The sequence below is a fragment of the Globicephala melas genome, chromosome 3 (genome assembly GCF_963455315.2).
Source record: "Globicephala melas chromosome 3, mGloMel1.2, whole genome shotgun sequence".
Classification (NCBI taxonomy): domain Eukaryota; kingdom Metazoa; phylum Chordata; class Mammalia; order Artiodactyla; family Delphinidae; genus Globicephala; species Globicephala melas.
The window spans coordinates 166,073,826-166,097,608 of record NC_083316.1 but is presented as its reverse complement, the minus strand read 5'-3'; the positions used below and the strand labels follow the sequence as shown (position 1 = coordinate 166,097,608).

The 23,783-nt window shown below is 46.5% G+C and overlaps 1 protein-coding gene across 5 annotated transcripts in view; it reads left to right on the top strand.

Annotated features, from left to right (window-relative positions):
* The window catches only part of VAV1 (vav guanine nucleotide exchange factor 1), a 50,440-nt gene extending 26,916 nt beyond the window's left edge, over positions 1-23,524 (top strand). The window contains exons 5-27 of one of the 5 annotated variants that reach the window (XM_070045334.1): positions 160-268; positions 360-455; positions 1,642-1,710; positions 1,894-1,997; positions 2,615-2,714; positions 3,449-3,544; positions 3,763-3,831; positions 4,089-4,175; positions 4,267-4,352; positions 4,770-4,863; positions 5,199-5,308; positions 6,122-6,223; positions 6,453-6,550; positions 6,644-6,666; positions 6,843-6,888; positions 9,438-9,574; positions 9,899-9,964; positions 12,222-12,253; positions 16,226-16,342; positions 17,819-17,906; positions 19,840-19,954; positions 21,267-21,418; positions 23,239-23,524. In XM_070045334.1, the coding sequence (XP_069901435.1) occupies positions 160-268; positions 360-455; positions 1,642-1,710; positions 1,894-1,997; positions 2,615-2,714; positions 3,449-3,544; positions 3,763-3,831; positions 4,089-4,175; positions 4,267-4,352; positions 4,770-4,863; positions 5,199-5,308; positions 6,122-6,223; positions 6,453-6,550; positions 6,644-6,666; positions 6,843-6,888; positions 9,438-9,574; positions 9,899-9,964; positions 12,222-12,253; positions 16,226-16,342; positions 17,819-17,906; positions 19,840-19,954; positions 21,267-21,418; positions 23,239-23,292 (2,050 nt within the window). In that variant the 3' untranslated portion in view covers positions 23,293-23,524. Of the gene's footprint in view, positions 1-159; positions 269-359; positions 456-1,641; positions 1,711-1,893; positions 1,998-2,614; positions 2,715-3,448; positions 3,545-3,762; positions 3,832-4,088; positions 4,176-4,266; positions 4,353-4,769; positions 4,903-5,198; positions 5,309-6,121; positions 6,224-6,452; positions 6,551-6,643; positions 6,667-6,842; positions 6,889-9,437; positions 9,575-9,898; positions 9,965-12,221; positions 12,254-16,225; positions 16,343-17,818; positions 17,907-19,839; positions 19,955-21,069; positions 21,203-21,266; positions 21,419-23,238 lie in introns of those variants that run through there. The other 4 variants (XM_030879474.3, XM_030879472.3, XM_060297254.1 and 1 more) reach the window with 4 other exon arrangements.
* Positions 23,525-23,783: the final 259 nt, after the last annotated feature.

Below are 23,783 nucleotides of genomic sequence, written 5' to 3'. Positions count from 1 at the left end.
CTGCCCTGGGGTATGAGGGGATCAGCATCCTGCTCTGAGTGTCTGAGGGGACATGGCTCTGCCCCAGGGGGTCTGAGGGGACGGCACCTTGCCCCAGGGGATCAGAAGGGTCCCTGGTCTGGGGGAAGCCACTGGCCCTGCCTGACTCCGTCTCCACAGCGACACGGTGGAGGACGATGAGGACCTGTACGACTGCGTGGAGAACGACGAGGCGGAGGGCGACGAGGTGTACGAGGACCTCATGCGCACAGAGCCGGTGCCCATGCCGGTGTGTTGGAGAGCAGGGCCTGGCGGGGCAGGTGCATGGGTGGGGCGCGGCCCCGGACACCCCAACACCGGCCTCTCCTCTCCGCTCTCAGCCCAAGATGACAGAGTATGACAAGCGGTGCTGCTGTCTGCGGGAGATCCAGCAGACGGAAGAGAAGTACACGGACACGCTGGGCTCCATCCAACAGGTGTGATGCTCAGTCCCCGCCCCTGCCATGCGCATGCGCGGAGCGGAGAGGCGTCATCCGTCCCATGCGGGCCTGGGGCTCTTACCTGTCCCCACTGCTTTGTATTGCTCTGTCTCTCCTCGTCTCTGGTCCTTCTGTGTCTCTCCCTACTTCTTCCTCTGTCTCTCTCTCTCTCCTTCTGTGTCTGTTTATCCCCGTCTCTCTCTTTTCCTGTCTCCTCATCTCTGTCCGTCTGTCTCTGTTACCGTCTCTCACTCTCTGGTTCCTCTTTGTCCTTTGGCCATCTCTCTCTCTCTCTTTTTTAACCGTTTTATTGAGATTTAATCAATACACCATACATTTCACCCATTTAACATCTATAATTTAATGTTTTTTGGTGTATTCACAAGGGTGTGAAACCATCACCACAGTTTATTTTAACATTTTTATCGAAGTACAGTTGATTTACAACGTTGTGTACCACTGCTTAATTTTAGAACAGTTTTTTCTTTCTTTCTTTTTTTTTTTGGTGGGGAGTGGGCGGGGGCCTGCACAGCGCGGCTTGTGGGACTTTAGTTCCCAGACCAGGGATTGAACCCAGGCCCTCGGCAGTGAGAGTGCAGAGTCCTAACCACTGGACCGCGAGGGAATTCCCAAATTGGGAACATTTTCAGCATCCCCCAAAGAAAACCCATATCCCTTAGCCATCACCCCTTAAACCCCCATTCTCCCCAGCCCCTGGCAACCACTAATCTACTTTCTGTCTCTATGGATTTTATTCTAGACATTTCATTTAAATGGACTCATACACCGTGTGGTGTTTTGTGTCTCGCTTCTCTCACTGAACAACATGTTTTCAGGGTTCATCCACATTGTAGCGTGTGTCAGTGCTTCACTCCTTTTCATGGATGGACCATATTTTGTTATTCATTCATCCCTTGACAGACATCTGGGTTGCGTCCACCTTGGGGCTCTGATGACTAATTCTGCTCTGAACCGTCTGGTACAGGTTTTCGTGTGGACTTTTTTCCCATCTCCCTTTTCTCTCCTCTTCTGTTTCCTTGCCTCTGTCTCTTTCTCTCTACACATTTCTCTCTCTTGCTCAGTCTCTGTGTTTCTGTTCGTCCCTTTCTGTCTCTGTCTCCTCCTCCCCGTCTCTCTGGGACTCCTTCATCCTTCATCCTTGTCTCCCCCAACCCCCCCACAGCATTTTATGAAGCCCTTGCAGCGGTTCCTTAAACCCCAAGACGTTGAGATCATCTTCATCAACATTGAGGTGAACTGACCAATGCCCGCCCTCCCAGACTTCTGTCCAGTGGGGATGGTCTGCTGGCTTCACCTGTCCCTGGAGTGTGGGGTGTGGAAGATGAATGACATAGGGTGGGTGGATGACCCTTCTCCCACCCGGCAGCCCGAGCCCCAGGCTCCCGCCCCAGCCCTTACCCCTCTCTCCGAGTAGGACCTGCTTCGCGTGCACACCCACTTCCTAAAGGAGCTGAAGGAAGCCCTGGCCAGCCCCAGTGCACCCACCCTCTACCAGGTCTTCATCAAATACAAGGAGAGGTGAGACCCAGCTGGCCAGCCCAGACCTCTGGAAGTCACCCTGCCCTGAGTGGGCATTTGGGAGGCCCTACCCTCATAGACCACTGGACAGAGAGGGCTTTTCCTTCTTTGCTCATGGGCAAGGGGCTGCCCATCTCTGGTTAAATTCCCAGCTCTTCCTCTTGAGAGCTGTGTGGCATTGGAAAGTCACTTAACCTCTCTGTGCTTCTGCTTCCACATCTATAAAATCAGTGTGATCCAGGAACGTATCTCCTGGGGTTGTGGTGAGGATGGAGTAAATTGACGCTTAAAGTGCTTAACGTGGGGCTTGGCACACAGTAGGTGATCAATAAATGCTTATTAAATAAATGAACGTTGAGCAGAGACGATACACCAGGTGCTCTGATAAGAGCTTCTTGTGCTTTATCTCATTTAATGCTATAATAACCCCACGTGTGTGTGTGTGTGTGTGTGTGTGTGTGTGTGTGTGGCGTGCCATTGTTATGACCATTTTACAGACAGGGAGACTGAGGCTCAGCGTCATGCAGCTGGGAAGAGGTGGGGCTGGGACTGACACCCAGATCTGCCTGACCTTGGTGCCAGCTGCCATTCCCCGGCCACATGTCCTCTTCCCGCAGGTTCCTCATCTATGGCCGCTACTGCAGCCAGGTGGAGTCGGCCAGCAAGCACCTGGACCGTGTGGCTACAGCCCGGGAGGATGTGCAGATGAAGCTGGAGGTGGGGGGATGGCCTACATCTTTCTGTGTGTGTGTCTCCCACTCCTTCCCAGGCTCCAGGGGCAGTAGAGAGGAAACTGAGCTGGAGATGGCATCCCTTTCTGTTGCAGCCCAGCCAGAAGTTGGCCCGCTGAAGATTTGGGGAGGGTGGTACTGACTAGCCAACTGGGAGAAATGGACCAGGAGGAGATGGACCAGAATGCTGAGCCCTAACCCCAGCTAAACCCTGACTCTGGGCTGAGCCCTGATGCCAGGCTGAGGTCCTGACCCTGATCTGAACTCTGAGGGCACACTGAACCCCAGCCAGAACTCCAACCCTGGCTGTGCCCCAAGTCTGGGCTGAACCCCAACTTCACACAGAACCCCGATCCCAGCCAAGTCCTGATCCTGGGCCGAGCACTGATCCTGGACTGAACCCCACCCTGGACCCGTGTGTCTAGTGGGAGCACAGATGGGGCAGGGATGCTGAGGAATGGCTTGTGTGTGCCGTCCATCAGCTTCTTTAGTCTCCACGGTGGGGACCCTCCAGACCTGTCGATCTCCCCCTCTGCAGCCCCCCTCAGCTGAGGAATCCTGGACCTCTTCCCCAGGCAGCCTTCCACCTGGGTCTTAAACCACCTCTCACCCCGTGGCATTCTTCCTTATTTCCTTGGGGGAGAGATGAAGCTTCGGGTTCTATAAAAATCCCCACCTGCCTCTACCTCTTCTCACTCACCTCTTTCTCCAATCTCCCAGGAATGTTCTCAGCGAGCGAACAACGGGAGGTTCACCTTACGGGACTTGCTGATGGTGCCCATGCAGCGGGTCCTCAAATATCACCTCCTTCTCCAGGTGCCCAAGGGGGCGCCCAGGCATGGGTTTGGCACATCGACCTCCCTGCAAGGGCTCCTGGGGGCTGGGCTCCCCTCTCTGGGTGGGGTCATGGGGGCCATGCCTCTACGGACAGCAGAAGGAGGAAGAAGGAGCTGGTGGGCCAGGCTTGTTTGGAAGGCTCCCCAGGATGAGAGGGCAGAGGCCCCGGGTGATATACATCTCTGTGGGTCACGCAGGAGCTGGTGAAACACACGCAGGACGCAACGGAGAAGGAGAACTTGCGGCTGGCCCTGGATGCCATGAGGGTGAGTGGTCACACACAGGGGTGACGGGGACACACAGACACATACGCATTCAAGTCAGTGAGTACCATCCAGGCACGGTCATACCCACGGGCCACCCCTGCCTCCACCGCACGGGGACACACCTGTCCGCCGAGTGAGTTATTCGCAGCGTCGCCCTTGGGGACAGTGACATCCTTCTGCCAGCCGCTGCTGGGGGCTGACCCCCTGTCTCCGGCCGGGTGGGGGGGCCCAGGCTCACCCCTCTCCCCCCCCCCCAGGACCTGGCACAGTGCGTGAACGAGGTCAAGCGTGACAACGAGACGCTGAGGCAGATCACCAACTTCCAACTGTCCATCGAGAACCTGGTGAGGCGGGCATGGCCAGGGCCGTGGCCACGTGGGGAGGGGGTTTGGTCTCCTGCGTGGCCCCTTACCAGACACCCTGTTTGCTGTGTAGGACCAGTCTCTGGCCCACTATGGCCGACCCAAGATCGATGGCGAGCTCAAGATCACTTCTGTGGAGCGGCGCTCCAAGATGGACAGGTGGGCGGAGCCGGCACGTATCTGGGGTGGAGCCTGGACAGGGGCGGGGCCAGGCTACTAGTTAGGCAGGTGGACAGAGCCAACACGGATCTGGAGTGGAGTCTGGGCAGGGGCTTGGCCCTATTTCTAGATAGACAGGTGGGTGAGGCCACACAGACCAGTGGGTGGAGCCTAGATGGAGAGGCGGGGCAGAGCCAGCACGGATGCGTGGGAGGAGCCAAGAACGACAGGTGGCAGGACCTGTAAGGATCACGTGGGTGAGGTAGGCATGGCCAAGTTGGCCACAGAGGACAAAAAGGGCAGGAATCCTAGATGGACAGCAGGGCGGGGGCCCAGAAGTTGGGAGGGGATCAGGCAGAGAGCTGGTGGGGACTTAAGGAGGAGCCCGACAGGGGCACCTGACCCAGCTGCTTCCAGGTACGCCTTCCTGCTCGACAAAGCTCTGCTCATCTGTAAGCGCCGAGGGGACACCTACGACCTCAAGGACTTTGTGAACCTGCACAGCTTCCAGGTTAGAGATGACTCCTCCGGAGAGCGGGACAACAAGAAGGTGAGGCTTGGAGGCTGTAACTGGGGAACCTCAGTGCTGGGGAGCCTCAGTGCAGCTGGAGCTCTCCACTTAGTCTTTGGAATGCCAGTGCGTGTGTTGTGTGATTTGAGATTTGTGAACGTGTATTTGCTTCTCCTGGGCAGCCCTTTGCATGGTAACCCATGCATGGCTCTCCTGGGAGCAGACAGGCTGTAGTTGGCTTGACCCTTTTCTCCCCACAGTGGTAGGGTCAATGGGCGTGTGGTCCCACCCTCTTCCGAGCAGGTGCCTTCATTTTCAACCCTGCTTCCCTGCAGTGGACTCACATGTTCCTCCTGATTGAGGACCAAGGTGCCCAGGGCTATGAGCTGTTCTTCAAGACACGAGAACTGAAGAAGAAGTGGTTGGAGCAGTTCGAGATGGCCATGTAAGACACCCTCCTCCTCCATCTTTCTATCCTCAGAGGACTGTAGCATTTGGGTGCAGGATCTGGGAGGCAATTCTGTGCTGTCGTCTCATCTCTGCCATGGGACCACTCTGAATCTCAGTTTCCTCATCTGGGAAATGAGAGGGACAGTCTTTTAAGGCTGTATGCATCACCAGAATGCCAACTCTTTGTAAGCTTCAGTCACCAGCCTGAAAATCCTTCCTCTTCCTTCTTTTTCTTGAGGTGAAATTAACATAACAAAAACTTAGATTTTTTTTTTTTTTTTTGGCTGTGCTGCGCGGCTTGTGGGATCTTATTTCCCCCACAGGGATCGAACCCAGGCCCTTGGCAGTGAAAGCACGGACTCCTAACCACTGGACCAGCAGAGAGTTCCCCAAACATAGCCATTTTAAGGTGTACATTTCAATGGCATTTAGTACATTCACAATGTGCGACCATCACCTCTATCCAGTTCCAGAACATTTTCATCCACCCCAAAGGAGACCCTGCAACCATTAAGTGATCACTCCCCATTTCCCTTGCTCCCAGCCCCTGGCAACCAATAATCCGCTTTCTGTCTTCACCCATGTTCATTGTAGAACTATTCACAACAGCCAAAAGGTGAAAACAATGCAAATGTCCATCAATGGATGGATGGACAAACACAACAGGGCATATCCATGCAATGGAATAGTATTCAGCCATGAAAAAGAATGAGGTCTTCATCCATCCGCACTGCAGCGTGTGTTGGTACTCCATTCCCTTTTATGGTTGAATCCTTTTCCATTGCATGGAATTATCTTCCCTCACCAGCTCCAACATCTACCCCGAGAACGCCACTGCCAACGGGCATGACTTCCAGATGTTTTCCTTTGAGGACACCACGTCCTGCAAGGCTTGCCAGATGCTGCTGAGGTGGGAGTCTGGGAGGATGGACCTGGGTCCTGGGCTGGGTTGGCTCTTCCTCTTTGACTGTCATGGCCCTGAGTTGGGAGGGGGGAGGCCCTCCTTTGACCTTTAGCTTCTCCATCTCTGTCCTGCTCTAAAGAGAACACAAAGGGGCCCTTTATGTTGTTGGTAAAACGATTGGCTGTGTTCATTCAACATCACTGACTCTCTTCTTTATCTTCTCCCTGCATCCCAGAGGCACTTTCTATCAGGGCTACCGTTGCCAGCGGTGCCGTGCACCTGCACACAAGGAGTGTCTGGGGAGGGTCCCTCCATGTGGTCGACACGGGCAAGGTACCAGGAGACTGAAGTTGGGAGGTGGGCTTGCTTCTGCATGGAGGGTGGGGGGTTCCCATTCTAACTAGTATTTCCTTTACCCTCTCATAGATTTTGCAGGAACTATGAAGAAGGTAAGACCCCCATGCTCCTTTCCGTGCGTGGAAAATCAGGGGGGCGGGTAGGGAAGGCAGGACCCGGGAGCCCTTGGCAGTGGGCATGGCTCTTTGCTGGGTGCTCAGATAAGGGCTGAGGAGCCCTCAGGCTGGGCACAGGTAGCGATACTTGCTTTCTTGGTCTCTCCCTCCAGGATAAGCCACATCGGCGGGCTCAAGACAAAAAGAGGAATGAGCTGGGTGAGTCAGAAGGGGGCGCTGTGTGGGACAGAAATAAGTCTAGTCTGCCTCAGTGATGCTGGTCCAGGGGCAGATCTCAACAATTATATTAATGACCACATAATGCCCTGCTTATAAAGCATTTGTTCCAGTCCTAGAAACCCCAAAGGAATTTATAAATAACGAACTCAAATTCTTTACTAGCTTTGCTCAAACACTGTGAAGGGGATGCACAGAACATAGAAATCCTTGTTAAGATGCTCTTTCTCTCCCATTCACATTTTTATGTATATACGTACTTTTAAAACTGAAGTAGAGTTGATTTACAATGATTCAGGTGTACAGCAAAGTGATTCAGTTATATATATATCTATATATATATCTATATATATCTATAGATATTCAGATTCTTTTCCATTATAGTTTATTACTATATTGATCCAGTAATATAAGATATTGAATATAGGTCCCTGTGCTATACAGTAGGTTCTTGTTGTTTATTTTATATATAGTAGTGTGTATCCATTAACCCCAAATTCCCAATTTATCCCTCCACCCCCTCCCATTCACTTTTATTATTCACTGCCCCTCCCGCCCCCCCTTTTTTTTTTCTCGCTGACAAACTCCATCTGTAGTCTTAGCTGGCTGGGCATACCTCATCCCTTCTCGTACTGATTCTGTATCACAAAATCTTATCATAATGGAGTAGTTTCAGCAAAGTGTAGTCCAACTGGATGGTTGCAGGAGATGCAGGGTTTGGCCAAGCCAGAATTCTTTTTAGCCCAATGGCAGTGGGGAAAGGCTGGATTTTGGTGTATATTAATGATGTTTGTGGGATCATAGTCGTGATGGGTGATTTTTATTCAGCATCTACTGTATATATTGTCTGGGGCACATGGTGACTAGAAACAGTGTGCTTCCTGTCCTTGCAAAGCTCCCAGGCTGGTAGCAGGAGACAGACTTTGGCTAAGTCATTGCAGTTGAGGTGGGCGAAGTAGAGGGTTTTCCAGAGCATTCAACCGGGGGACCTGATGAATCTGAACCTTCAGGGAAGGCTTCTCAGAGGAGGTGGCATTAAAGTGGACACTTGAGGGTAAGGAGTAGTCAGACAGATGAGGAGGCAGGAGTGTTCCAGGCAGAGGGAACAGCATGCACGAAGGCTAGGAAGCACGACGGCAAGGCATTATTAAAGAACTTGGTGTGGCCAAGAAAAATAAACTCTTTGCTCACAGTCATACAGAATCAGTGTAAAGATTCAGTTTCAGGTCGATCTATCTATCATCTATCTATCTATCTATCTATCTATCTATCTATCTATCTATCTATCTATCCTGATACATAGATATCTAGCTGTAGTTCTATATCTACAGCTAGATATAGATACATCAGTCTTATTTGTAATAGTCAAAAGTTAGAAACAACTCAAATGTCCTCAATAGTAGGAACATATATATATATATATGCTATATATATAATATAATAATACATATGTATAAAATCAGCTTTATACAAAAATGCATATATCAGCTTTATTGGTCAAAAACCAGACAACCCAAATGTCCTCAATAGGAGGAAATATATATGAGTGTATGTGAGTCTATATATATATATATATATATAGTTAAACATAGCCAATACATATATGTCGTATATATGTACACATATATACACTTGCTCATATCCATTATATATATAAATATATAATTTTCTATTGAGATAGAAATATTTCTGTGTTTTGTTTTTTTGAAATATTTCTATTGAGATAGAAAATACATACCATAAGGTGTATAAAATGAATAAATCTTAAATGTATGGCTCACTGAATTTCCACCCATGTACCCGCCATTCAGATTAATGTATAGAACATTTCCATCATCACAGAAAGTTTTACTGGATGGTGTTGGTCATACTCACTGCTATAGTCCATCCCGCCTCCCAGAGGGAACCACTGTCTGACCTCTATCATCATAGATTAGTTTTGTCTGCCCTTGAACTTCATCCACATGAACTTGTACAGCATGGACTCAGTTACTGCATACGAGTGCGGCTGCCTGAAGCAGTCATTTGTTCTTTTTCGTTGCTTATTGTATTTTGTGCTGTGTGTATCCATCTTCTTGAGGACATTGGGTTTGTTGCCCATTTTTCTGGCTCTTGTGAAGACAGCTGCTGTAAACATTCTTGGCTGTGACTCTCTGGGACCTATGTTTTCATTTCTCTTGGTGATCTATCAGGAGTGGAATTAGCCTTAGTGGATACAGCCAAATAGTTTTCCAAAGTGGATTCCTACGGCCATGTAGGAATGGGCTATGGGGTGGTGGCCACCCTCCCTGTTTTTGCCAAAAAAATTATTTAAAGTATTTTCATATTAAAAACTTCTTCAAGGGAAAAAAAAAAAGTAGAATCCAGAAATCCAGGTGACTCCCAGTTGCTCCGTCCACATCCTCGCCACCACTTGGTGTTGCCGTATTGTCTGTCTTTTTAATTTTCGCCATCTTGGTAAGTGGTGAGACTCAGGTTTGAAAGTCCCGGACTACCAGCCGTACTGTGTCACCACCTCCCCTCCCCTCCAGGCCTGCCCAAGATGGAGGTGTGCCAGGAGTACTATGGGCTGCCTCCACCCCCTGGAGCCATCGGACCTTTTCTACGCCTCAGCCCTGGAGACATTGTGGAACTCACCAAGGCGGAAGCCGAACAGAACTGGTGGGAGGTACAGGCTGGGGCTGTGGGAGTGATGGAGAAGGACCTGAGCTTGGGGTCAGGGTGTAGGTGACCTTGGGAATGGGATCATGGCACAACTGGACATGGCTGCTCTGGGGAGAGTGACGTCTATGGGGATTTCTGGGGCTGGCCTGGCCCTTCTGAGCTGGTGGTCTTCCCAGGAAGTTGATACTGATTGACATCTCTCTGGGCATCCAGGCCGTGGAGAGATAGATGGCCAAGCAGAGTGGCCGTTGGGTGAAAGATGGACACACACACACGCATGTTGGTTGCCTGTAACTTCTCTGTCCATCTTTCCCTCCCATCTTCTTAGGGCAGGAATACGTCTACCAATGAAGTTGGCTGGTTTCCCTGTAACAGGGTCAAGCCCTACGTGCATGTGAGTGTCTCAAGTCTGGTTGGAGAGAGGGCAGGGGAGTTCAGAGAGGGTCCCGCGACCCTCTGCAGCGTTGGGGAGACGCTCCTGAGATCAGGAGGGGGCCGTCCATCATGGCAGGTCACTCCCTACCTCAATGACTGAGCCCAGAGTGGGGGCCACCCTGGGAAAGATGACCAGTCCTTTTCTCTTTGTTTTTTCTTGTATGAAGATCCTCTCCATCATCAGGAGAAGAAGCAGGGGTCTAGAAGGTTGGCCAACCCCTGCCTGCCTTCTGGGGCACTGAACAGAATCCTCTACAGGGTCACTCCCCACCCCGTGCCTCCTTGCCCAGCTTTTGGGAACAGACCTGCCCACAACTCTGCCCGGCCCCTGTCCTTCTTCACCTGTTCCCCGCTCCCCTGATTCCCTCATCTTTTTTTAAAAACTTTATTTATTTATTATTTATTTTTGGCTGTGTTGGGTCTTCATTGCTGCCCGCAGGCTTTCTCTAGTTGCAGCGAGCGGGGGCTACTCTTCGTTGCGGTGCGCGGGCTTCTCATCGTGGTGGCTTCTCTTGTTGCGGAGCACGGTCTCTAGGCGCACGGGCTTCAGTAGTTGTGGCACGAGGGCTTCAGTAGTTGTGGCTCGCGGGCTCTAGAAGCGCAGGCTCAGTAGTTGTGGCTCACAGGCTTAGTTGCTCCGCAGCATGTGGGATCTTCCCGGATCGGGGCTCAAACCCATGTCCCTGCATTGGCAGGCAGGTTCTTAACCACTGTGCCACCAGGGAAGCCCCTGATTCCCTCTTCCTGATGATGACTTAATATCTTCCCCACTCTTCCCAAACCTTATCCTCCCTCATGACCCTGCTGCCTGCTTCACAGACCTCATAGGAGCCTGCAGAGGGAAAGTCCCGTTTTTGTCCCTTTCATTTTATGTAATTTCAGACTTCCAGAAAAGTCCTGAGAATAATGCAAAGAACTTCCATACATCCTTTACTCAGATTCACTACCTGTTAACATTTTGTCCCATTTGCTCTATCATCTTTCTCTGCACAATTTATTTATTTCAAAATGTCTATTATTTATTTTTCCTGAGATACTTCAAAGTAAGTTTACAGACGTATTTCTCCTTCATCTCTGAATATCTCCCAAGAACAGGAACCTTCTCTTGTATAATCACAGCATGATTTTTAAAGACATGAAATTCAACAAGGACATTATACTATTATATAAATTATTATATTTAATATAAATCATTATATATTATGTAATCCAGAGTACATGTTTATACTTTTCCCAAAAATATCTTTGACTTTTTTTTGGGGGGGGCTTGGGTCATTTCTCCACTGTGGAGTTACATTATGAATTTCCAACTCCATCCTTTCCTGCGAAGTTATTAGCAGATATTCTATTGTAAAGAAGAACTGTCTCTTCTAATCTATATATCTAGGTATTATATATGTATGCATCTATGTATCTATCAATCATCTTTGTATCTATGTATCTGTCAATCATCTGTGTACCTATGTATCTGTGTATCTATCAATCATCTATGTATCTATCTAATAATCATTTATGTATTTATCTGTGTATCTGTGTATCAGTCAATCATCTTTGTATCTATCAATCATCTGTGTATCTATGTATCTGTGTATCTATCAATCATCTGTCTATGTTATGTATCCATCTGTGTATCTATCAATCATCTATGTATCTATCTAATAATCATCTTTGTATTTATCTGTGTATCTATCAATCAATATTCTATGTGTCTATCTATGTATCTGTGTGTTATCTATCTCAGGAAATGTTCCTGGATTTTTATTTTAAAATTGTCCCACCCTTGACCAATGGGAGCCCCTTCAGGCTGGCTCTTCTGTCCTTTCGACATGTCCCCATCATTCTTTGAGCCCTTCCTTACTTTCTAGCACAATAGTAGACTTCTCTTGTACTTCTTCTGCCCCAATCTTGGAATCAACCATTTTCCCAAGGAGCCTGGGTCCTTTCATTGGAACGTGGCTTTCGGAAGCCAAGATCTGAACGTCTCTCCAATTTCTGCCTACAAACGTAGCTGCCTCTTTAAAGCTGATTCATTTGAGGGTGGACCGATTTCTCCCCCTGGATTCTGGGACTGTATTTCCACTGAAACGCACAGTGCCTGGCACAACAGGCCCCCAATAAATGATAGTGGAAAAAATGAATGAATGAATGAACGTAGTGCCCTGAAGCCTGTTGCGTGCTGGACCCTTTGCCCTGAGTCTTGGTCTTTGTGTCCCCAGGGTCCCCCTCAGGACCTGTCTGTTCATCTCTGGTAAGTAGAACCACTTTTTTAATTTTCAACTTGGGGTGCTTTGGGGTGGATGCCTGGGCTGGGCATTGGGGTGGGGATGGGGGCTATCAACCAATCAGTTATTCATTCTTCAAACCTTGGGCATTAACTGCTGGCTCCAGCCCTATGCTGGGGGCTGCTGAGGAGAGAACAAACAAAAGAAGGTCCCTGACTTTGGGACATTATGTTCTCACCGGAAGGAAAATGATGGTGATGATACGATGGCAGTTCCCTCTCCCCACCCCCACGCCCTTTTTTAAGCACCTACTACTGATAGAGCAGTGAGGGATGGAGGTTTTCAGTGTTGCTTTGGAGCCCACTGACCTGGGTTCAAATCCTGACTCCAATATTATCCAGTTCTGTGACCTTTGGCCAGTTACTCAACTTCTCTGTGCTTCCGCTTTCCTCTCTGGAAAACAGATGAATAATATCTGCTTCATAAGGCTGTTAGGCGGTTTCCATGAGCCTAGAAAGTGCTTAGCTCTGTTCCTGGCACACAAAAAGCACTTTATTATCTGTTATTATTAGCACCCGTTGTTACGACTGCATTTCATGCATTCTAAAATACACATTTTTCTCCCCCACGTTTTAACATCTCTGGCATTGGAACGGCTCTTACAATGAGTGGTGTCTGAGTCTTCTGCTTAACTTTATGGGTAGTTAATTTTTATTTCGTAATTGCCCACGAAACCACAGTGAATTTTACAATCATTGGCATCTTAGATTCGGACATGCTATGGTATTGTTTTTATGACCGTGCGTCAGCACTTCAAGGACACATTCAATTCCGGTAGTAACACTTTGAAGTACGTGTTATTCTTACTCTCTTTCTGCAAAGGAGGAAACCGAGGCTCAGAGAGGACAAGTGATTTGTTCAGTATCACAAAGTGAGGAAGTGAAGGAGGTCGGATTCGAACCCAAGCTTGGCTGACTCCAAAGCCTGACCTTATTACACAAAGGGCATAATAACACACCCGTGTCGTGAATGCCTACCATGTATGAGGTGCACCAACTGCATTATTGCCGTTTGTCAAAAATGTCCCTCTGTGATGGGCAGTTTTATCTCCTCTTTTCAGAAAAGGAAATTGGGGCTCAAAGTAGCAAACTCAGTTCCCGAGGTCACAGAGCAACTAGGTGGCAGAGCCAGGATTTAAACCGTGGTCACCTGAGGCTGTGCCCACTCTGCCCCTGCCCTGCCAGATGTTGTCACCAGGTCACGAGGGCCAGAACTGGATTGAGGAGAGTGAGACCCTGACTTTGGGTGCAACATTTAAGGGGGAGCCAAAACACTCAGGCATCGAGATCCATGCTATTTTAATGCAATATTTTAAAAAATCGAAAGCAAGGCAAAAAAAATCTGTGATGAGCAAAATACCAAAACTGTAAATAAAGACACAGGATATGATAGAGCTGGGAGTAGGGAAAGGTGAAGTGTGGTGAATCAGGCAACTGCAGAGTCAGATCTTGTTCTTATTTAAAATTTTGACATTTTGCTCATCACAGATTTTTTTTGAACTTATTTTTAAAATTGAGGTGAAATTTACATGACCTAAAATTAACCAAAGTGGCATTTATGTTAATATTTAAGTTTATATTACATATTCACATTTATAGATCATATAATTATGTATTATATAAAATTAATACATATTATGCTATATATTTATATTTATAGCATATATTTTTATTCATATTTATATATTATCTGGATTATATATTGTGTATAATTAACATACATTATTTATGTCGTAGTCACACTTATAAATATAGTCCTATTCACATTTACATGTTATCTGTAATTATATAGTATATAATTAATATATTGTTACATATTTACATTTATAGCATAAACATATTTGTATTTATATATAATAAACAATTCATATTTTATATGATAAATGTATTGTCTACAGTTCATATATATTATTTATGTTATATATTTAAATTTATGGCACAAATGTATGCATAGTCCCACATATATTATCTATAATTATATAGTATATGATTAACATATATACGTTATGTATTTACATTTATAGCATAAACACATTCGTGTTCATATTTATATATTATTTATAATTGTGTTATCTATAGTTATATTTTTTATGCTTATATTTATGCCATAAATATATTCATGTCCACACTGATATATCACATATAATTATATATTATCTATAATTAATATATGTTAGTTATGTTATATATTTACATTTACAGCATAAAATATTCATAGTCACACCTTTATTTATTTTTCACATCTCTTGGGCTGGCTAAAAAATTCGTTCAGGTTGCCCCGGACGGAAAGGCCCGAACGAACTTTTTGGCCAGCCCGATATATTTAATGGCATCGAGTACATTCACTATGGTGCGCAAACAGCACCTCTATCTAGCTCCAAAACATTCTCATCACCCCCCAAAAAGAAACCCCATCACCTTAACAATCACCCCCATCCCCTTCCCCCAGCCCTTGACCATCCCTAATGTACGTTCTGTCTCTATGGGTTTGCCTGTTCTCGATGTTTCATGTACGTGGAATCATACAGTACGTGTCCTTATGTGACTGGCTTCTCTCAGCATCACGTTTCCAAGGTTCATCCACGTTGTAGAATATATCAGTACTTCACTCCTTTTACGGATGTTTTTGCACTTTAAAAATACTGCATTAAAATACTACTTATTTTACTTGTTATTATTTATCTTGATGTCTGAGTTTTGGGGCTTTTGCCCTTTAAATTTTGTACCTGAGGCTATCTTTCACTCTCCTCACCCTATTTCCGTCCTGGTGACCACAGAGATGGACAGACAGTGGACACTCAGTAAATACCTGTCCAGGCATGCCAAATTCCAAGTAAAAGAAAGAAAACCCAACAACTGTTTTTCTATACTCACAGTCTCAGCAATTCTAAAACCAAAATGTGTGGGATTTTCTTCCTACATCAAACGATTCTCCAGTTCTCCAGACACCAGCTTGGGTGTCCTACAATTCAATTCAATTCTGACACTGTTTGTCTGGAGTTAGCATCAGATCCCACAGATGAAGGGCTCAGTCCCACGAGACAATCCCCCACTTCAGATGCCAATCACAAGCTCAGGCCACCCCTACTTCTGACCCATCGGCTATAAATGGGGGGTTCCCACAACCCCCTCCTTGGGTTTGGTAATTTGCTAACACAAACTCACAGAACTTGGAGAAACAGTTTCCATGCTAGGTTACCAGTTTATTATAAAAGGATTCAACTCAGGAACAGTCAGATGGAAGAGATGCACAGGGCAGGGTATGGGGATAGGGGACGGAGCTTCCACGCCCTCTCTGGGCTTGCACCCTCCCCGTACCTCCCTGTGTTCACCAACCTGGAGTCTCTCCAAAACCATTCGGTTGGGGTTTGGTTGAGGCATCATTACGTAGGCAAGATTGGTTAAATCACTGGCCATTAGTGAACTCAACCTCCAGCCCCTCTTCTCTCCCCATATGTAGGGGTGGGGTGAGGCTGAAAGTTCCAACCCTCTAACCACGTGGTTGTTTCTTCCGGCCACCAGCCCCCATCCTGAGGCTATCGAAGAGCCCCCAGTCATCTCATTAGCACAGAAAAAGACACTTATCACGTCGGAGATTCCGAAACTTTTAGGAGTTGCGTGCCAGGAAAGGGTGGGGGGCACAGAAACCAAATATATATTTCTTATTGTGTCACACGGAGACACAGTCACACCCAAAGGACCGAGTTGTCTCCTGCAATCCAGGGGTGAAACCTTGGGTGTGACTTACAGATATCTAATGGCCACTGCCACTTCGGGACTCTGGCCAATGCCTCCCCCAGGGTTTATAGTGTCTAAGGGCGCTGCTAGACCCAGGCTGTCATTCACTTAAAAAGAAATCACAGGGGTTGGGGGGAAAAGCAGCCTCAATAGGGCAACGTAGGGGCTGTGTGGACCTTTCTCCTTGGTGTATCTCGACAGGTACGCGGGCCCCATGGAGCGAGCCGCGGCGGAAGGCATCCTCACCAACCGCTCGGACGGGACGTTTTTGGTGCGACAGAGGGTGAAAGATGCTGCAGAATTTGCCATCAGCATTAAGTAATTCCTCCTTTCCTGACCTATCTCCCCTTGTGACCTGGGCACTGCAGGTGCTTAGGAAGAAGGAAGATGTACAGTCACGATAGTTATCTTTTATTGAGCTCCTGCAGGGTCCTAGGTGTTTTTAATCTTTCTGATTTCTTTTACTCGACTGGCAACCCACAGGAAAGAGATATGCTTCTTAAGCGAGGCTCCAGGAGGCATTTAGCATACTCTAGGAAGAGGCAGAAATGCAATCTGGACCCAAGTCTTGCAAACCCCGGCTTTCCTGCCTTGCTGTTTCTTGGGTTCAGCTTCTTGCTTGTGGTGACTTATTTCCTTGTTGGTTTTGTCACTGGGTCTTGTGATTTTAAGCGGGGCTTTCCCTGTGGGTATCTTTGCTGCCTGGGTCCCCAGAGATTTTGCATTTGCTTCTGTTGGGAATCACCAACAAGTTCATTTCTTTTTCAGGTTAAAATATTTGGGGTTAATTCCTTAGTTTCCCAGACTCCACAGGTGGTTTAAGAATAAATACTAAACCCATAAGAGGGTAGGACTGAGGTTATGAATTCTCAAGGGTGACTTTTCTGTTTTGGGTCTGAGACAAGCTTTCACATGGTCCCTGCTGTGCTCATGGGTGGGCTTTTCTAGACCACCTCTTTTCCTGAGGATGTAGCTTTTTGACAGTCTACCCTTATGGGTGTGGGTGGGTCTCAGTGCCAACTCTCTACCCAACAGGGATCCAGTAACTCATCTCATATTTCTATGTGATTAAGACATATGATCCTCGGGAATTTCTTGGCGGTCCAGTGGTTAGGACTCTGTGCTTCTCTTGCTGGGGGCTGGGGTTCGATCCCTGGTTGGGGAACTAAGATTCCCCAAGCTGTGTAGCGTGGCCAAAAAAACAAAAACAAAAAAAGAGTAAAAAGACATATACTTTTAAGTTTCATCCTCATTTTTGGCCTCTGGGGATTTCCCTTACATTTTTGAGAGCTCAGCATTTTTTTCACGGCATTTCTAGGGGTTTTTTGAGTAGGAGATTTTTTTGGTTATCTAGTTCTTCATATTGGCAGAACCACTTCTGCTAATTCATGCCTCTTCCTTACTAGTCTGTGGTCCGCCATATTGGTGGAAATGGATCCCTTCTCGCACATCCTTTAGATTCTATGGTCATTCATATGAGTGGAAGTGGAGATTTCATTCTATGTACTCTACAGCAGTGCTTTCTTTATAAGGTATTTTTGACTTCTCAACAACTCTGTGGGTCAAGGAAGATGATTCCTGTTATATGGAGCAAGAAATTAAGGTTTAGAGCAGCAAAGGCTCCAGGGAAGGGATCCTGTCGGGCTCCAGTGGTCGCCCCCTCCCTGAAGTAGCCAAGAACGCTTCTTCCATGGTTGGGGGTGTGTGGCATGGGGCTGAGACTCGACAGGAGATGGGACTGAATTCCCAGACTCAGGACACAGTGACCGTCTCACTCTCTTTCCCTGCTTCCAGGTATAATGTTGAGGTCAAGCATATTAAAATCATGACAGCAGAAGGACTGTACCGGATTACAGAGAAGAAGGCTTTCCGGGGGCTTATGGTAAGGGCCAATGTATCCCTAAACCCAGCCTTCCAGAATCTAGGTAGGACCCTCTCTGAAGCTCCACCTTGGGACCCCCTTTCCTACATTCAGAACAGCCCCTCCAAGAGGCACTATGGAGCAACTGGCTTTAAACTCATGTTCCTAATCATCAACACGGAGAAGAAGAATAACAACAAAAACAACAGTAGCATCAGTGAACATTTACAAAGCACTGACCGAGTGCCAAACATATCATAGATAGGACTGCACGTCATCCGCTCAACTCACTCTCTGAGTTCCCGTTTCACACATGCGGGAAACTGAGATTTAGTCCTCATCTGGTATCACCGAATAGCAGAGCCCCTATTTTTGTCAGATGTCAAGATTTAGCTCTGCCTAATCTGCTTAATGACCATTTCACAGAGAATCCAAATGCCTTTCCAGTGTTTTTGCTTCTATTTAGTGCCCTATAATTTGGGGCTGTCTTTTAGACATCTTAAGCCCATTGGTTTAAGGCACACGGATCCTAGCCATGGTCTGTGGATGCTTGAGGATTCTGGGAATCCTCTGAAAGAAAATCCATAAATTTGCATATATTTGCATTTTGGGGGGAGGAAGGTATCTCAAATTTCACTTGAGCCTCCAATGGATCTTTGACTGCCCAAAAGATGAGGGACTGTTCACTCATTCCACAAATCTATTTTGCCCCCAAACTTTTTACTCTGAAAGTTTTGCCTGCCCCCATTTTTTATTTCTGAAACATTACTGAAATGTTGCTGGAATAGTGTCATGAATCTTTGTGGACCTTTCACCTGGATTTACTGATGGTTAATATTCTTCCTCTTTGGCTTTCTCTGTCTCCCTCTCTCTCTCTGCGCACACACTCACACATTTATTCTGCACTATTTAGGAGTAATTTGCGGGCATCGTGACCCTTCCTATGACTACTTTAGCATGACTATCAAAGACATTCTCTTGCCTCACTACTGTATTATTATCACAGTCAGGAAGTTGAACGTTGATACAAAATTATTATAATAATACGCAGCCCATTTTCCAAGCTCCCTGATTGCCTGAATTATGTCTTTTATAACCTTTTCCCCCTAGGATATAATAGGGGAATCACACATTCCTTTCATCTCCTTAGTGTCTCTTTTAATTTGCGATAGTTCCCCAGTCTTTTATTTATTTCTTTGGTCTTTCATGACTTTGTAACTTTTGAAGTCTAGAACTCCAAAACATAAGACATTTTGTTTTGCAGAATGTTAATGTTGACTTGACTGTTTCCCCACTGTTAGAATCAGGTTGAGCGTTTGTGGAAGAAGTATTCTTAAACGCAACACATCTGGGACTTGAATTCAGATCAATTTATTATAGAGGCCAGCTCTTAGCTGCTACGCTCTATTGCTTGTCCTGGGACTGAATTCTGGATCTGCCCTTTTCCAGCTGTGGGACCCTGCACGAGCCTTCTCTGTGACTCAGTTTCTCCATTTATAAACTAGGGGACTCATCAATGTTTTCACCTCCCATGATTATTAGGAGATTTTGATGATGTGTGGTTGCACACTGACCAGCACACAGTAGGTACTTAGTAAACAGCATTTATTATTATTACAATTATTTGTAAAAATAGTGCTCTTGACACCCAGGGAGGGTTGGTTTTGGTGAGCTGGTCATCAGGCAAGTTGATTATTTGGTAAATTTATCATGAAATGAACTGGCTGTTAGGAGAACTGTCTTGAGACAATGTGATCTCTTCACCATAAAATGGTCCTGGCTGACCAGGAAGAGAGTGAGCTCCCCATCGTGGGGAGCATTCAAGGTGTCTTTTGCCAGGGAGACCAGAAGGAGGACCTGTTTCACATGAGGAGTTGGATGTGGCTCCTTCAGCTGTGTCCCCATTGTGGGCTGGCCCTCTGGGAGAGCATCTGTCCTGCTGTTTTCTTTGCAGGAGCTCGTAGAATTCTACCAACAAAATTCTCTGAAGGATTGCTTCAAGTCACTGGACACCACCCTGCAGTTCCCATTCAAGGAGCCTGAGAGGAGAGCCATCAGCAAACCACCAGGTAGGCTGTCTCCGGCTGGGGGCCTGCTGTGCCAGCTCCTTCCCATTGTGGAGGGAAAGTTTGGGGATGCCGTGGACATTCCTTCCTGTGGGCATAGAAAAGTCCTATCTGTGAAACAGCTTGAGCTAATTCCCACCTCCTGTTTGTCCCTTTGCTCTTGAGAGATTTGCATATCCATTTACTTGGACGAAAGAGTTTACTTTCATATTTGGGAAGATGAGGACACTAGGAACCAGAAGGGTTCTCACCTACACATTTTAAGCCTTTATTTTTGTATCAATATCAGACATGAATTAGTATCAATAACCTCCCACAGAAAGGCAAGACCTTTAGTACGCTCTTTCTTTCCTTTTCCTGTGTATCTCTTACTCACCTGGTTTGTTGAAGTTATTTGGAATGTAGGCTACGGTTTGCTATGAATGAAAACAATCACACCTTATATTTTAGGAATTTTTTCTTCACCATTGCATTTCACTTTGCAAATTCAATATCAAGAATTATCTAGACAGTCTATATTTCTTGTTTTCTGTGTTTTCCTTTATTTTTAAAATTTCTTATTCTGATTCAGATTTTATTTTTCTGGAGTGCATTTTGGAGTACGTTTTGCAGAAAAGTTGCCTGGGTGGTGGAGTTTCTGAATTCTTACATACATGTCCAAAAAAATTTTTAAGAGGGATTTTAAAATTAATTATTGTTAAAATGTTTACCAATAAAATAACAATTCACCACTTCAAAAGTTATATTTTTGAAAAAGCAACACCAGCATAACATTAGGACACTGAGACCAAAATTATCCCTATTCTCATCACCCAATCAAATAAATGTTTCTATCTGTCTGCAAGTTACTTATTCATCCCGGTGAATATTTGGATGTTCAATCTTAGCCTATTTGCAGAAATACTACAAATTAATTTTATAGTCTGCAATATCACTTAATATTGTACTTTGGAAAGTTTTTCCCTTTCTTATCTTTCTCCCTCTCTTTTTCAACCCTTGGACTTCTTTAGTATGATTAATATTATCTAGAATGAGAACTTCCACATCTTTCTTCTGTTTCTTTCACTATGAATATATACGTAACATTTCAAAGATCATAACTGGTATTACTTTCTAAGTTTGGATGCTGGTTGGGCTAGAAGGATGATTCCGGGAAGACAGCTGTGTACACTCAGAGCACAGGCCACCCGACACTCAGCGGAAGGAAGCATTGAGGAGCCCTTCTTCATCCCGGTCTATTGGAGCATTGCCCTCCCACTGCCCCCAGATGGCAGGTGTGTGTCTGCCCCTCCCACTTCTGCTCTCTCCCACACAGCAGGGAGCACCAAGTATTTTGGCACAGCCAAAGCCCGCTATGACTTCTGCGCCCGGGACCGATCAGAGCTGTCCCTCAAAGAGGGTGACATCATCAAGATCCTTAACAAGAAGGGGCAGCAGGGCTGGTGGCGAGGGGAGATCTATGGCCGGGTGAGTTGGGGTGGAGTTTGGCAGCCCCAGGGAAAGGGTGTGGGGTGAGCTGGCTCTCGTGAAGCTCTACGGGATGATGGAGTGGAGTGAGTGGGCAGGGGCTCGTGTGAAGGGCTTCCCTGGTAGGAAGGGATGAAGGGACAGATTTCATTTATGCGCCTTGCACTTATTTATTGAGCACCTACTATGGGTCGGGCATTTAGCTGGGTGCCAAGGAGACAAAAATGAGCACAGTAAAATCACTGCCCTCCTGAAACTCATAGTCTGGTGAGAAGCACAGACCTGTAACCATGCAGTTACAACAGTGAGTGGTTGAGATTGAGATGGGGAATCATAAGGCACCTTGGGAGCCCCCAAGGAACCCCCAGCTCATCCTGGGAGCAGGTCAGGGCGCCTTCTGAGAGACCAAGCTGATCACTGAGGGGTGAGTTAAGTCAGCCAGGTCATGGGTGGTGGGAGGTGTGGGAAAGTATTCCAGAGGAACCAGCACGTGCAAAGGCCCTGGGGTGAGAGAGTGATTGGCATGTTTGGGGAACACGAGGGGAGGGATTTTTCTATCTTGTTCACTGCAGTATCACCAGTGCCTGGAACGTTGATTGTCACATAGTATGTCAATCAATATTTATTGAATGCATGAAAAGGCAGAACTGAGACCCACCGCTTTTGCCTTTTGTGATCTTCTGTCTGCCTGAATTTGGACTTTCAGGAGGGAACTTAAATTTTCTCAAAAAAGTTTCTGTCTGGTTCTTATTTTTGTCTCACAAGGCAGAAAGTATTCTTTATTTCATCTGCTGATGAATTCCTAGCCTCTAGAATACTGCCTTGCTTGTATTGGTTTCTCAAAAAATATTTGTTGAATGAAGATAAAGACACTGGTTAGGAGCTTCAGTTCTACCAGAGGGAAACATGTGAAAAGTGACCTAGGTAATTGCTTAGGTGAACAGTTTTAGGAACTTTGGAGGGTAAATTTAGTGTGTGGTAGAGAACAGTTAGGGCTTGAGGGGGGATTTTGGGATGTTTAGGAAGGTTTGGGCTGTAAAGAATTCATCCATCCATCCATCCATCCATCCATTCATCCTTTATTTCATCCATCCATCCTTTATTCCATCCATCCATCATTCCATCCATCATCCATCATTTCATCCATCCATCTATCCATCCATCCATCCATCATTCCATCCATCCCTCCATCCATCCACCCACCCATCCATCCATCATTCCATCCATCTTTTTTTTTTAACATCTTTATTGGAGTATAATTGCTTTACAATGGTGCGTTAGTTTCTGCTTTGTAACAAAGTGAATCACTTATACATATACATATATCCCCATATCTCCTCCCTCTTGCGTCATCCATCCATATTTTCAACAAATATTTATTAAGTGTCTACTGTGTGCCAGGAACTATTCTAGGCTTTTGGAACTCAGTGATGAATAAGACAGACAAAAATCCCTGGCCTGTTGTAGTGAAGGGAGGGGAAACAGACAAGAAGCCCATAAATAAGTAACATATATAATCAATTAGATGGTGAAAAGTGTTATGGAAAAGCAGGAAGTGGGGATAAGGACTGTTGGGGTGCATGGGGTTTGCAATTTTAAATAGGATGGTTAGGAAGCCCTTACTGATAAGGTGACATGTAAGTAAAGGACTGTAGGAGGTGGGAGTGGTCAGCGAGGGTGTATCTAGGGGAGTTACGTTCTGGGGTAGAAGGTATGGCAGGTGCAAAGGCCCTGAGGTAGGAGGGAACCTTCCTGGTGTGTCGAGGAACGGTGGGAGAACGTGCAGAGGCTGCCCTGACCACTTCCCTGTCTCTTTCCAGGTTGGCTGGTTCCCCTCCAACTATGTGGAAGAGGATTATTCTGAGTACTGCTGAGCTTTGGCACATTGCCAGAGCGATGAGAAACTCTAGGCTCTGAGCCTGGGATGAGCAGGCAGCGGGCCTCGGGGCTGTGAAAGGTCCTGGCGGGCTGAGAGTCCGGGATGGACTGTGGAGGGCTAGCGTCCAGCTGGCAGGCCTCCTGGGATGATGCCCTGCCATGGTTAATTTATAATACACTGATTTCCTCTTGGGTCCCCTCGAGAAGGCAGGGCTCAAGTCAACCGCTTTTAATAAAATGATGAATGGATGGACTTGTGTCAGACCTGGGAAGGGAAAGATGGGCAAGGGCATGGGGACACAGACAAAAGCCCCCTCACTAATTCCTGCTTTCCGGCTCCATCACCTTTCTCTGCCATTTAAAAGAAAACCTGAAATAGGAAATGGGACCCCCACGTGGCAGGAAAGAGTTTTACGCTCACAGATTCCAGATCACAAGCATGGAACTCTCATTTTTTTTTCTGTAATAGGACATAATTACTATTTGG